General features: G+C 34.0%; 2 protein-coding genes across 5 annotated transcripts; one reads left to right on the forward strand and one right to left on the reverse strand.

Moving 5' to 3' along the window:
• Window positions 1–194: 194 nt before the first annotated feature.
• On the reverse strand, window positions 195–6,143 carry LOC127239948 (kinesin-like protein KIN-5D). Of its 4 annotated transcripts, XM_051258336.1 has the most exons (23): window positions 5,855–6,143; window positions 5,500–5,537; window positions 5,214–5,394; window positions 4,991–5,120; window positions 4,733–4,891; window positions 4,184–4,645; window positions 4,009–4,106; window positions 3,765–3,921; window positions 3,588–3,657; window positions 3,418–3,506; window positions 3,263–3,343; window positions 3,063–3,174; window positions 2,900–2,986; window positions 2,642–2,817; window positions 2,394–2,555; window positions 2,197–2,304; window positions 1,938–2,096; window positions 1,763–1,846; window positions 1,463–1,668; window positions 1,265–1,366; window positions 1,077–1,186; window positions 831–982; window positions 195–614 (listed from the first exon to the last, which is right to left on the reverse strand). In XM_051258336.1, exons 3-23 carry the CDS (start codon window positions 5,342–5,344, stop codon window positions 447–449), a joined length of 3,003 nt encoding a protein of 1,000 aa, XP_051114293.1. In that variant the 5' UTR covers window positions 5,345–5,394; window positions 5,500–5,537; window positions 5,855–6,143; the 3' UTR covers window positions 195–446. The 4 variants fall into 4 exon arrangements, with proteins under 4 accessions (XP_051114293.1, XP_051114294.1, XP_051114295.1 ...); XM_051258337.1 differs by lacking the exon at window positions 5,500–5,537; XM_051258338.1 differs by lacking the exons at window positions 5,214–5,394; window positions 5,500–5,537; window positions 5,855–6,143 and having other exon boundaries at window positions 4,753–4,891; window positions 4,991–5,119.
• A 4,633-nt stretch (window positions 6,144–10,776) lies between these two features.
• On the forward strand, window positions 10,777–14,192 carry LOC127239949 (ankyrin repeat-containing protein At5g02620-like). Its single transcript, XM_051258340.1, has 6 exons — window positions 10,777–10,943; window positions 11,021–11,230; window positions 11,311–11,632; window positions 12,104–12,513; window positions 12,610–12,991; window positions 13,537–14,192. The coding sequence occupies exons 3-6, from the start codon at window positions 11,317–11,319 to the stop codon at window positions 14,043–14,045; spliced, it is 1,617 nt and encodes a 538-aa protein (XP_051114297.1). The 5' UTR covers window positions 10,777–10,943; window positions 11,021–11,230; window positions 11,311–11,316; the 3' UTR covers window positions 14,046–14,192.
• The last annotated feature ends 314 nt before the right edge of the window (window positions 14,193–14,506 follow it).

Raw genomic sequence — 14,506 nt, forward strand, 5'->3', positions numbered from 1 at the left:
TATTGAAGATGGTAACATAAATAGGAACAATGGTCATGTCACGTGTCAAAATTGGACTAAATGTCTAAATGTAAGCAAGTGTATGAAACTGTTGCCTCTTGTCCCCATGCATTTATCCATTTCCGTCACTAATCTTAGAACAAAGATTGACCAAAAATAAAATAAAATTTATTAATAAACTAAGAAAAATAAAATAGTATCAACACACTCATAAAAACTTGGGTTATAAAAATACATCGTCTAAAGAATTCATGTACAAACTCGGACAGTCAACATCTCATCGTCGATGTGGGATTCAAACACCACAAAAATATGAGACTGTGATTTCACAAACAGAACTCACTGTTAAAAGCATGTTCTACTGCACAACACCACAAAGAATAATGTCACGTTTCTATTCTTCTTCACCTGCCTACCATACCATCGATGTAATAATTCTAGCCAAGTTAGTTCGGACATGGCTCGATCGAGTTTCCAACATTAATGTCGGGGGGTGGCGAATGCGATAATTCTAATGAATTTCCAACACAAACATTCATGAGACCTTCTATCGATTCCTTACTTGCCAACTTGAAGTCTCGTTTCCTCGGGCTCAAATCTGACGAGTCGTCCACCTGATAAGTATATATATATATATGACGGTTGTTATTGTATATATTGTATATATATAGTTATGTAATTATGATAATAAGAACGTTGACGAATGAGATATATAACTATTTTCAGATACGGCTCATTTCAAATTCTCAAAATAATGATAAAAGATCGCTACTTATTGAACCAAACCTACATTTTCCCTTTCTTTTTAAAATAGTCAGTTAAATTCTTACCAAGTAATCCTCGACAAGGGATTTTCTTGCATTTCGAGAAATCTCAGCCACCTTTTCTGAATGGAAGCTGTTCATCTCTCTCGTACCATCAAGGAAGCAACGACTCATAGAGCTGAATTTCTCGGTCGCTTCATGGTCTAATTTTGCTAAACCTGTAGGAGACACAACGGCACAATCTCAGCACGCGCGTTTTGTAATAAACATGGTTTAGAACATGTAAGAAAATGTAATTTTAAATTTTCCTACATTCTACTGAAGACATAGCATTTTCTCCGGCACCATTTGTTTCTTCAAGAATTGACGAGGCAACAGATGAATATTGGGCTTTGATTATTTCGATGTCCTCTGTGACATTCCTGATCAAAATGGAGGCAGAGAATGAATTACTAAATACAATACATATGTAATGTAGTACTAACAGTATATGAGCTCACTTTATAAACGAATCGACTGATTTGGCATTTTCCTCAAGAACATGCAAAAGGGATTCTTCAGCAACTCTATATTGCTTTGCAACTTTTGTCGACTTTATAATGCTGCATATGTAATACGAAAAGTTCGGTAAAATTTTCTATTTTCTAGAAAACTTGAATAAAGAAGCTACAAAAGGGTCAGATATTTCATTGGTTTACCAGCACTGAAGATCATCCCCAAGAATGCTTTTTCCAGCTTCGACGACAGCAGAATCTTCCACACAATTTGCTTCCATTTTCTGAATGTAATTGGTCCAATTTTCTTCAGCAGCCACTGTAGAAATTTGCATCTCGGAAATTTCTTGATTTATGCCGCTGTGTTGTGTACGGGTGCTGTCTATAATATCATCGGCCGCTGCTTGAATCTGGCAAACGAAATGGACAATAGTTTGTTAAGAGGGAAAAACATAATCAATTGAATCTTAAAAAACATGAGAATTCTCGAATGGAAGTACTCACCATTTTTTCCTTTCTAGTTCTTGAACTCGCTAAAAGCTCGGTTATTTTGTCTACCAAAAGGAGTTCCTCGTCAAGAGCGAAATCCTGCAGTCGACAATGAATCAAATAAGTCCGTGTAGTTTACAGGAAATAACGGTAAGAATATATATATGTTATTACATTCTTAGTGAAATACCTTAAACTTCTTTGTGAAGTCACTTATTTTCCGAGTTGTGACGGTACGGGAATCTTCTTGCATGAGTGTCAATTTAGAAATGTAAATCCTTAAAGTCTCGAAGAAGTTAAGAAGACTGTATGAGATGGACCTGGTTCCATCGTACGTTCTGACATGATTCTGATGACAAAATGTTGTATCACGAACATCATCAAATGTTCGTAAAAAACAATAAAACAAGAAAATGCAAAAAAACGAGGACTAAAGCACTTCTTTATACCTCTTGCTGCTGCTTTATGAATGCGTCTATACATGATCGGAGACTGTGGAGGTTGAGTTTTAGATCGTTGCTAGCTGAATCGGTAATCGATGAGCTTTTCACGACAAGCTGCTCACCAGAAACACTAATGAAATACAAATACATATAAAAGAAGTCGGATTATAGTAAGGATAAATGGAAATCGAACAAATACATACATCGGCAGCGCATGAAGAATGGATTGATAATTCATTGCTCAATCCACCGAAACCTAATTGAGATCTTCGATACATTTCTTCAGCTGAGTCGTCCAACTGCTTAACGCCGGATGCATACAAATCCTTTAAAGTTTGGATTTGTTTGAGCAGCTCGTTCGTTGCCTGCAAAATTATCGGAAAACATTATGTGAGACTGTAGTACCACCATAGACAAACTGAGGATAGACAAATTTGAAATTCTAAGGTACCTCGGATTTTGATGTTACAAATGACCTTGTCTCGTCTTGAACCACTTCAAATTTCTGTTCTTGGTGTGCGGCTGAAGACGAGACAACTTTACTTAACTCGTCGAGCTCTTTAGCTAACTGTGTGTAAAAATTCTGCATATCGTCCCTGTTACTGTCTTCCAAACGCGTCTTATGCTCTGTTGGACAGAAAGTGTGACTAAGAATCAATTGAGAAAACATTATAATATCGAATCAAACTTCGTATCTATAAACACAAACCAATTCGAGCAAGCAAGGTGGATACATCCGATGCGGCGCCCTCAAGGTCAGACCGAAATTCAAGTGCTCTCTCTGTAAGTGCTTTTCCTGTTATGAATAATTTTCTGACTTAATTATAAATCCCTTCAGAAATTCGCATTTATTTGATTGAATAAACTTTTACCTGAACAGAGGATTTTATGTATCATTGTCTCCTTATCTTTGATAACATCTTTGGCTTGCTGATATTCATCTTCCAGATGACGTAAAGATTGGCGAGTCTTGATCAGTTCTCTCTGGTGAAGAACGCAATTACGTTATTAGTGAAGGCGAAATAAAAAGTACGACGAAAGATGGTTTCAAAAACCTTATCATGCAGGTTACCTCGGTGCTTTCGAGTTTATCTTTTAAATCTTCTGTGAACTGTTGCTGAATAAGGTACATCTCCTGTAGCTCCATCAATTGCTTCACAGAACAATCTTTTACATCAGATTATGCAAAAAAATGGCAAATTATCGAATTACTTGAAGCAAAGTCACCTTCTTGGTTCTCTCTTCAGCGCGTTGATTATTGTCATGTGATACATAAACTCCATTGCTTTCATTGCTTTCCCGTTTCACGCGCAGTTCTGATGCAAGAAAAATAGACACATAGTTAACTTTATCCTGCATTCGGTTAAACTGAATTCATTTTCAGAGAGTGACCAAACCTCGTTTCAGAATGTCTATTTGAGTATACAGATCCTTTAGCACTGTCGACTTCATCACTTTTCGGTTCATCTGAAAAACCAACTTATTAACTACTTCACAACTCAAATAGTGTCAAAATTGTTATCTCAACTAACTAAAAGTAAGTCGAATCATAGAGCAACGAACAGCTGTCGTACCTCCGGTCTATTCTTAATATTTCTGGCACGAGACGCAATATCAAGAGTGCAGAGTGTCTCTTCCTGAGAGAGAATCGATTGCGAAGCTGTTGCAATAATGCACGCTTTTGCCGTACCACCCAACGAATCCCTCAACAATCTTGTTAATTTGCTATCCCTGCGACCAATCGATCGTTCCACACTCAGCTTCACGACGAAAAACAGCAACTTTAATCAGCATAACAGGTAATCGAATAAAACATGCCTGTAGGGAACATGTGCAGAATTCTCAGCCAACGCATTGATAACACGGCTAAGTGTAAGCAAGCTCTTGTTGATCTCACCAGCTTCCCTCGCTATTACCTACAGAGAGAGTCGAATTCTCAAATCAAAACACAGCTGTCTTACTAAATGGAATGAAGTAAAAAACACTGTCGTACATTTATCGCCTCTCTTCCGCCCCATCGAAGTATGTTCTCTGATCCAGCAAGATCGACAAGATTCAACTTCCCCCACTTGATTAGCTCCGAACCCACAGCACTCAACTCCTTAATTTGCACCGTGATTGATAGAATCGAGTGAGCCCGGTTGCTTCGATTGTGAAAAATGGTTGCTGTGCGTTTTCTAGTTGCTCCCTTCTCCAGTATTTCATAGATTTCATCTGCACTGAATACAATCTCCTCCTCTAAACCTCTAACAAAAACGGAACCTTTTCCGTCTTCCATTAACACTAATTGCCCCCTCGATTCCTCATCCGGGACCAAAAGATCCGTTACCTCTTCATTATAAAGCTCCAAGTATGTCACTTTAACACTATAATCAGCATGCTCGCCTTCCAAAATGTCGAAAATCTGCTGGACAGCTCTCGGAATAACTCCGGCATTTTCATTGAATTGCCCGCTCTACAATGAAACTTATAATTGAAGCCAAAGTAGCAAAAGATTAAAGAAATTTACTTTCATCATAAAATTTTCAAAATGGTATGAAACCTTGTCTTTTCGTCCTTCACCTTCCATTGTGTAAGTTTTGCCGGTTCCCGTCTGGCCATAAGCAAAGACGGTCCAACTGTATCCTTCGAGAATCTCATTAACAATGGGAGCCACAACATCGTCGTATAGCTCTTTCTGCTGTGTTTCCGGGCTGAAAACCTTAACCAGAGAACCGATATAATCAATCATCCAACGACAAATGGACGAACTCCTCAAGAAACAGAAGCACTGACTGGTACAGCATCTTAACAAACAAACCTTGTCGAACGCAAAAATCCGATTCGTCTGCTTGTGAGCTGTGGTGTGAGTTAAGGTCACTTCTTGTTTTTTATCATCACAAGAAATTATTACAGGAGTTCCTGCCCCGACTTCAACTTCAGTCAGAGGCCTAATCACATTGAACATTTAAATTAAAAAACATAATCTTTGTGATCAAATTAAGATGCAAATACGAGGAACAAAAGAAAGATTGCCAATCCACCTGCATCGAAGAACAACTTGCACGTTCGATTGTGCATCTTTGGTGGGGCTTCTTGTGGACCACAGAGTCCTGGGCATCAAAGAAGGAGACATGGTCCACCTTCTTTGCTGCTTAGCTTTTGCACTGTCCATTAACGTGCTCACTTTCTTTTGCTCTGTTCAATTATCAGCCAACCTGAGACCTAAAAAAACATCAAAGAAGTGAAATATAGCAAACAAACAAGAGGAAAATCAGTCAGACTGAATTTAAAAAAAAAAAAAAAAAAAACTGAATTATGACAGCTAACCTTATATCACTTCTCCTTGGTTTTGCCCTAAACAATTTCTTTTTTAAAAGAAAAAAAAAAATCGAAATTAGGTGGGGGGCGATGAATTCTAAGTTGTTTGTTGACAGATGTTGAACTTTGTGCACAAATGACAGCAACAATGGTTTCTTAAGCAAATGGCTAAATGACTTTTAATAGTTATTTAGATTTCAAGCATCTTACTCTAAAAACACACAATCGATTTGAGATTACAACGTTTCTTCTTCGAACAGTGATCCTCAACTCATTGAAGAAAAAAAAAAGAAGGTAGAAGAGTGATTTTTCATATGCAGACAATTCATCGAACAGTTGGTGATCAGACTGAAGAAATACATACTTTGGATTCCTCTTGACAGCTTAAAAAGAAATCGAATTCTGAAATCCCTCCTTCGGGCGTATCTGTTCAGTAAGAAAAGAAGAGCAACAAGTAATCAATCACAAGAATATAAAAATGAAATCGATTTCAAAAACCCTAATGGCGATTGTTGTCGATCAAATTGAGGAGATGAAGCCTGAAATGTGGACGACAGCCGGGAATAAATTCTTTACTTGGAAAGTTAAAAAGAAGGGAATGATTCATGAATTAATAATTAAAAAATGCATTGCAGTGCAGTATTACTTTATTAAATCCGGCAATGGTTTGAACTTTGAACGTGGGAGAGTGTCTTAAAGTCAGCTGTTGTTATGACTCCGCCATTGAATTTTCTTCAATTCCGCCATAATTTCATCCACTTCTTCTTTACATTTTTACTGTTACCTTTCTCAATTTACCAACATATTTTTTAAAAATTTTAATATTCAATTAAAAAATATATATATCAAATTAAATATTTTGTCCATAGTAACATATTTTACAATTTGATATTTTTAATGTATTTTTCTTTTTTAATTTAAATTCAAATCAAACATTATTCATCTTTTTCCAATCAAAATAAAATATATTTTTTTTAAAAAAATCACATAAAAATATTATTTAATTCATATTAAAATCAAAACTCAAATTAAAACTCAAAACTCAAATCAAAGTCAAACAAAATAATTTTTTTTTTTAACTATTTAAGAAAAATATTAAACCAAACAAACCCTTAATATTTTTACCATTAAAAAAAAAATTCAAAACTTTAAAACTTCTTAAACTCTATCTAATTTTACTAGTAATGTTGTTGTTTTTATTGTCTTGGTAATTGTATTTACTATGAATTTATCTGTATAGTATTTCAATTTGATATATATTTTATATATAATATATAAACAATCATGTATATAATATAAAAATAATATTTTATATTAAAATATTAATTTTTTTTATGAAACATTACAATATATTACTCCTTCTTCGTCCCAAATATCGGTGTCTGTTACACCGTAGATATGATATTTTAATAAGAGTGTAATTAGTAGATAATTAAGAATATATTAGTGAAAATAATTATCCTATAATATAAATAATTATAAATTAAGATTAAGATAAACAATTAGTTTAATTAAAATTAAAAAAAATTAAAAAAAAATTAAAATAAGATTAAAGTATGTAATTATTTTCCAAAAAAAGAAAGTGACATAGTACGTGTGACGAACAGAAACAGTAACATGACATGGTACGTGGGACGGAGGGAGTATATTTTATTTTGTCTCTGTGACTCCATCTCAATTCTTTACACGGGTTCCCATAGGACTATTTTTTACGGCCTTAATGAGTATAAAATTTATCATATTAGTAGACAAAGGAATGGTAGAGAAAATAAATTGACCGAAGAATTAAAACTAATTAGTATTTTATTTGATATAATAAATAATTTATACCCAAATTTGTAAAAAATATTTAAAAATTGGATATATAGATTTAGATTAAACTTCAAAATGAAAAAAATAAAGAAAAATGAATTAATTACTGAAAAACAATGAATTAAGTAAAAATTTGTGAATAAATCTTATCATGTTTAATTAGTATTTTTTTAATAATAATAGTTTTGATATGAATTTTATAAAATCGAAATAATATATTTTAAAAAAATAAATAAATAAAAATATAAGTACACAAATTTTATCTATGTGCAAATGAGAGATAAATTAAACTAGAGAAAGAAAGGTTATTTATTTCTCAATTTTGATTTATCAAAATTAGAGAAATAAGATAAATATAGATATTTCTACTTCACTTCTTCATTTTTTATGTTTTATTTTATTTTATTTTATTTTTTGTTGGCACCAAACACAGCCTAATTGTTCAATTATTTACTAATTAGTCAAAGCTTCAGTTATTTTAAGTATGTTTTATGTAGTGCGTAATGTTAAAGAAGTTGAAGAAAAGGCGATGATATCCATTTTGTTCGAATGGATTTCTTCGACCACCTTGCCATGCTCCTATGGAGGCATCTAAAAGAATATAAAAGAAATATGACGTAGGCAACAAAAAAATTTAATTATATAATTTGTTTTAATATAAATTTAACAAGAAATGATAATTTCACAATCAAAGTAATTTGTTGCAATCTGATTGGATGATTTAAGGGCGTCTTGTGTATGTTTTTTTAAAGAATAAGGATGAAGATTCTGAAATTCTTTCTCAGGTCAAATTAGAATTACAATGTAAAAGTATTTTTAAAAGACCAAAATACTCCTACAGTTATATATACGAGTATAATTTATTAAAAATAAAAATATATCAATTAAGGTGGGACAAAATAGACAGGAAAACGTATCAATTGATTTGGATGGGATGACCAAGTAATATATATTTGGTCGTTCTCAATATCATTTTTGTTAGCTATTGTTTGCCTTAATTAAATTATTGGTCTAAGAAAATGAAATATATATTTTTTCTTTTTGTGGATATGAACATGATATTAAATTTAGTTTGTCAATAGATATTACAAGGAGAATAATTTTTGTAAACTATTTTTTAAGGATAGTCAATATGTACGACAATGCATGTATCCTCAGCAAGTCTTCTACTCCCTCCGTCTCAAACATCGTGCAACATTTTTTTTTTGGTATAACTCAAACATCCTGCAATATTTTCCAAAATAAAAAATAATTAATTATACTTAATTTCTATCCTACATTTTATCTCATTCCATCACCCAAATAAAATAAAATAAAATATACATTTATCTCTCAATCAGATTACCTGATTTCTAAATTATCCTACTTAATATTATCAACCTAAAATCTGCGCCCAAAACAAATGTTGCACCTTGATTGGGACGGAGAGAGTACTAAACTTCCTAATTTTCGTCTAGCAGCCTTGAGTGATAAACACAGTTAAACATCTATTAATTTTTTGAAAAAATAATAATTAAGGACTACATCTTAACTATATTAATTAATTGAAAGAGGTCAAAATTATTATTTTAAAAATTGAAGGACTAATTCGCTCCAAATATGAATAAAATATATCAAAATTATTATTTTAATAATATAGATAACTAAAATTGATACGAATATAAACAAAGGGGACTAAAAATCGTATTTTACTCTTCTTTTTTTTTTAATGATATTTATATAAATTATACTATCTAAAAACATTTATTTATTTATTTTGTTGGAATTTAGAATGAATGAATAAACTATTGATTCCCGGAGTGTGAAGTGTTGGAAGTCCGGGAGCTCTCTTCAATCACTCCTGATTTTGTGACTGTCTTTATTCATGACTATGAATAGCCATCAGTCGTCTTACCATTTTTTAAAGTGAAACTGCAAACTTGGCTATATATATTTAATTCATTTTATTAAATTATTTATTATTTTTTATAAAAATATATTCATTTCGTAATTATTCAAAAATCATCATACACTGATACAAATAAAAAATATTTTAATTTTTACTTAAATTATAAATATATTATATATGTAATTATTTTATACATAAAATTAAATTATATAAATTTAAATTTTTTTTACACATTTGTACTAGATAATAGTAAAATATTACTTTTTTTTTTTAAATAATTACTACTATTGTTTTGTATGGAATAGAAAATATGTTATATATAATAGTATAAAAATATACTTGCTCCGTCTTTCCCAAGACGATAGTATTGTTTCATTTTTATTTTTGGTAACTGTCTTCTCAATTTTTTAAAAATTATCCTCAATTTTTTTACAATAATGAAATAAAGTAGGGGAATTTTGGTCTTTTAAAAATACTTTTACACATATTATCAATATAATACTACTCCCTCCGTCCCATTGAAAGGTTACCATTTTTCATTTTCGTCCGTCCCAAAACAAGGTTACCGTTTCCTAATTTAGTAATTGTACTACCTACTTAAGATAATAAATATCATTTCAACTTACAATATATTACACAAATGTCATTACTTTTATATTACACCATACTATGAGGGGTATTTTTGTCTTTTTTATTACAATCCAATATAATACTAATATTAAAAAATCTACGTACAAAAAACAAACGTTACCCTTCAAACGGGACGGAGAGAGTATTATTCCTTAATTCTCGTATTCATCTCAAATATCCCTATTGTTTTGAGACGGAAGAAGTATTAAATGTTGTATTGTTCCTTAGAAAATATTTTTTTGATATAATATTATAAATAAAAAATATGTATATTAATATATATATATTTTTTAAAAAAGACTGTTAATAGAATAATACAAAAGCATAATTGAAAAGATTAGTAATAGAGAACCGTGTTTTAAATTAAAATGGCTCAATGATAATTTAATGGCCTTATTTTCATAAAATAATATATATATACATATAAGTTTTAACGTGACAAATAATTTTCGGGTATGTTTAAATAGAGATTTTTTTGGATGTTCTTGAAATTTTGAAAATTTGAAAAAATAAAATAAAAAATTAGTATTTGATTTAATATTTTATGATAAAAAAATTGTATTTAATGTAATATTTTTTATAAATAAATAATATCAAATAAAATAAGTGAAAATACGTTAGCTGATCAATTATTAAGTTCAAGACGAATATTGTATGGGAAAACACAGGACTTGATGACCAGATGGATCGGCACCACGCGTCATGTAAACTCCACACGGAAAAGAACGCCTGGTTTCTGAAGTCCTGGACCATCCAAAAATAACTGCAATTATTTTATTCCTAGCCATGTAACGAAGCAGAACCGGTTCTATCTGAACTTGAAATTGTTTTTACAAATTTCACAGTAAAAATGGAGTCTAAAAGAGGACCATTCGACAGTCGTACCCCAAATTGATCCATTAACTAATCATTGTTAGTGTCCTCTTCCATAATTATACTCCATTATTGCTTTCTTTCTTTATTTTTATTTTTTATTATTTTTAAATTTGTTCACAATATGAACCCATGTGTCGCCTTTTTGTGCACTTAATTTACTTCCCTCTCTCTTCTCCAACCATTTCTTGAATCTCACAAATTTTGGGGAGCTGCAATTTTGGAATCTCAATCTGGGTTTGATTTTCAGGTAAAGAATCTTTGTCCCCTTTCTTACAGAATCATGTGATTTTGATGTTCTTTTTTTTGATGAGATTTCAATTTTAGGGTTCTTCAATGGCGGAATGATTGCTGCTCATAAAGTTGAAAAACGTGTGGGGAATGAAATACTGTGTTTATGGTTATGGAGTGTGAAAGGAATTTCAAAAATTAGTTCAGATCGAATTCTTAGACAAGAACTTTATCCATATGCTTCACGTGTGCACTCTGCAATTTTCTTACAGTTCTTCGATCTGAGCTTTCGGAATTTCCTAAAACGTAAAATCCCCCTTTTCTGTGCCCTAATTTGAAACCCGATCGAATTTTTCGCATTTGACTTTCAAATTAATTTCAAACAGTTAGCGATGGAGCTGAAGCCATTGAAGAAGCAGTTGACCGGCGGCAAGCGCGACGACACGCCGCTGCACGCCGCCGCCAGGGCGGCGGATTCCGGCGCCGTTTCCGACATCATCGCCGGATGTAAAGACGATGAGGAAGAGCTGGAGCAGCTTCTGTCCAAGCAGAATCAGTCCGGCGAAACCGCCCTCTACGTCGCGGCGGAGTGTGGACACGTGGCAGTCGTCCAGACGTTGATCAAGCACTATGACGTCGTTTCCGCTGGCCTCAAAGCTCAAAACGGCTACGACGCTTTTCACATCGCCGCCAAGCTCGGCCGATTAGGTCCATTTCCTTATTACATTTACATATACATATATACCTGTATCTATATGTGGTGTGCAATTAAAAATTAGTATTCAATTTTTAAGAAAAAATATATTTTTTCGCTTCAAAATTTAAAAATAATAAAAAAAATTAGTATTCAATAGGATGTTTTAGAGAAATTTTATTTTTATGTTATAATTATGAAAAAGTAATTACAAAGTAAATATAATTTTTCTAAAAATATTAATATATACGACTAATATAAAAATAATATTTTATACTTTCTTTGTTATCAAAATTGGTGCTTATTTTCTTTTTGTATTTTACAAAGGAATTGAGCATGAATTTAGAAGACAAAGGTAAGTATCGAATAATTTTGATTTTTTCAAAAAAAAAAATAAATATATAAATATTGAAAATCGTATCGAAAAATATTTAAATGAACTAGTTCACAGAGTCTAATGTTTAGGACATTTTCTTTCACTGCAGAAGTAGTTAAGGTTCTAATGGAGGCGATGCCCCAACTGGTGGCGACGGTGGACCCATCGAATACGACGCCGCTACACTCGGCGGCGGCGCAGGGCCACATCGGCGTCGTCGATTTCCTTCTGGACAGAAACAGCAGCCTCGCGACGATAGCGCGAAACAACAGCAAGACAGCGCTGCATTCATCGGCGAGAAACTGCCATTTGGAGGTCGTCGTCGCCATTCTAACCAAAGAGCCGGGAATCGTGACATGGAGCGATAAAAAGGGACAGACGGCGCTGCATATGGCCGTCAAGGGCAATAGCACCCGCGTCGTCGACGAGCTTATCGCTGCCGACGAGTCTTTGCTCGCCATTGTCGACGGAAAAGGCAATACCGCTTTGCATATCGCCACTCGCAAAGGCCGCGCCGAAGTATGTTAATTTATAAGTCTTTATAAATTTTATTTTATTTTGAATTAACGACGTTCAATCATTATTTTATATATGTATGTGTTTTTCTTTTTATAGATTGTTCGGACTCTGTTGAAACACAAAGGGCTTTGCAAAGAAGTCGTGAATAAGTCGGGGGAGACGGCGTTGGACACCGCCGAGAAAACCGGAAAAGCGGAAATCACGAGCATTTTGATCGAGCACGGAGTTAAGAGTGCAAAGTCGATGGCGGCGGCGCCTCCGAGCGCCGCTCGGGAGCTTAAGCAAACGGTGAGCGACATAAAGCACGAGGTGCACGATCAACTCGAGCACACACGGCAAACACGTCGACGGGTGCGCGGCATCGCTAAGCGCCTCAACAAGATGCAATCCGAAGGGCTCAACAACGCCATAACTTCGACCACCGTCGTCGCCGTCCTCATCGCCACCGTCGCTTTTGCTGCCATTTTCACACTTCCCGGTAATTTACCACAATACTTTTATCGTAAAGATTTGATTTTTTAATTTTATAAATAAATTCAGCATATGAACTAAGAGCCCATTATCATTGAACTTAGAGGTAGGAAATTGAGATAGATCCATTTTTACGTGCTAGCCTGGCCCGGCCCGGCCCGATAATGTCTTCGGGCGGGACGGGCATGGCAATTAGTATAAGAATTGAACTCATAACCTAATATTAACAAGATAAAAACTAAGTTATTACACTATACTTTCATTGTTGACATACATTTACTTGTTAATGTATTGTTAAAATTATATTTAATTTAAAAATTAGGCTGGGCCAGGCTAGGCCACACGCGCCATGACAATAGACTTTTTCCTAACATGTTTTTTAGGCGTAAGCACACTTTTTCTTGTCGGATTCGGCTCGAATTTTTCGAGTTGTGTTTATTTTTGTCAACTCTAATTGAGCTAAACAGATAAACTATGAAACTTATTACATGATTTCAGTTAACACAATATACGCTATGTTAACAAAAAAAAAAAAACCATGTTGGTCACCAGGTCAATACGCGGACAATCCCAAAAACGTCGCGGCGGGGTATTCTCTGGGGGAGGCGAACATCGGGCCGAACATTGAGTTCGCGATCTTCTTGATCTTCGACTCGCTGGCGCTGTTCATATCGCTGGCGGTGGTGGTGGTGCAGACGTCGGTGGTGGTGGTGGAGAGGAACGCGAAGAGGCAGCTGATGGCGATCATCAACAAGCTGATGTGGCTGGCGTGCACGTTCGTGTCGGTGGCGTTCCTCGCCCTCTGCTACATTGTCGTCGGGAAGAAGGAGCGGTGGCTGGCTGTGGGCGTCACGGTCGTCGGGACGGTGATCATGGCCACGACGCTCGGGACGCTCTGCTACTGGGTGGTTGTGTACCGCATCGAGGCCAGGCGGAGCCTGCGGCGGTCGTCGACGAGGAACAGCACCAGGTGGGGGTCGTGGCCGGCCACCGGCGCCGCCGTGTCGGAAAATTCGGATGTGGCTGCGGAGGATGAACATAAGATCCTCTATGCTCTGTGATGCTGAATTAATGTTTATATATATATAATTTTTACAATGTTTTTTTTTGGGATTTTAAGGTTTTAATTTGTAAATATGGCTAGAAATTAATGCAATGGTCACATTCTCATCCTCGGGTGATACACTCTCTCTAATTTTCAAATTAAGTACATAAGTATTCTTTTTGTTACGTAAATTTATGTCTATTTGATGCGAGGTGAGTTTTACAAAAATATGGATAAAATTATAAATTCTTTTTATGGTAAAAAAGAAAATAGAAAAGAATTATATTTTTTTACTAGAAACAAATAACGGAAATAAATTTAGATGATAATTAAAAAAAAAAAGTTAAATAAAGTTTGAATGACAGTGAGAATATATATTTATGTTATGCTTCTGTGTGGCATATGTTAAGATTAATTGTAATATGTGTAATGTAAAATTATTTTATACTTATACTATCTCCGTCCGGTTCTAAAGGT

The sequence above is a fragment of the Andrographis paniculata genome, unplaced genomic scaffold (assembly GCF_009805555.1).
Source record: "Andrographis paniculata isolate CXL003 unplaced genomic scaffold, ASM980555v1 Contig78END, whole genome shotgun sequence".
NCBI lineage: Eukaryota > Viridiplantae > Streptophyta > Magnoliopsida > Lamiales > Acanthaceae > Andrographis > Andrographis paniculata.

What these genes read in the sequence shown, in the direction of transcription:
- LOC127239949 (XM_051258340.1), top strand. Translation starts at nt 11,317, where the DNA reads ATGGAGCTGAAGCCATTGAAGAAGCAGTTGACCGGCGGCAAGCGCGAC. An exon ending in CTCGCAAAGGCCGCGCCGAA is followed by an intron (nt 12,514 to 12,609) that starts GTATGTTAATTT and finishes TTCTTTTTATAG; the next exon opens with ATTGTTCGGACTCTGTTGAA. An exon ending in TGCCATTTTCACACTTCCCG is followed by an intron (nt 12,992 to 13,536) that starts GTAATTTACCAC and finishes GTTGGTCACCAG; the next exon opens with GTCAATACGCGGACAATCCC.
- LOC127239948 (XM_051258337.1), bottom strand. Translation starts at nt 5,344, where the DNA reads ATGGACAGTGCAAAAGCTAAGCAGCAAAGAAGGTGGACCATGTCTCCT. An exon ending in GCGGAAGAGAGGCGATAAAT is followed by an intron (nt 4,107 to 4,183) that starts GTACGACAGTGT and finishes CTCTCTCTGTAG; the next exon opens with GTAATAGCGAGGGAAGCTGG. An exon ending in GGGGATGATCTTCAGTGCTG is followed by an intron (nt 1,367 to 1,462) that starts GTAAACCAATGA and finishes TTACATATGCAG; the next exon opens with CATTATAAAGTCGACAAAAG.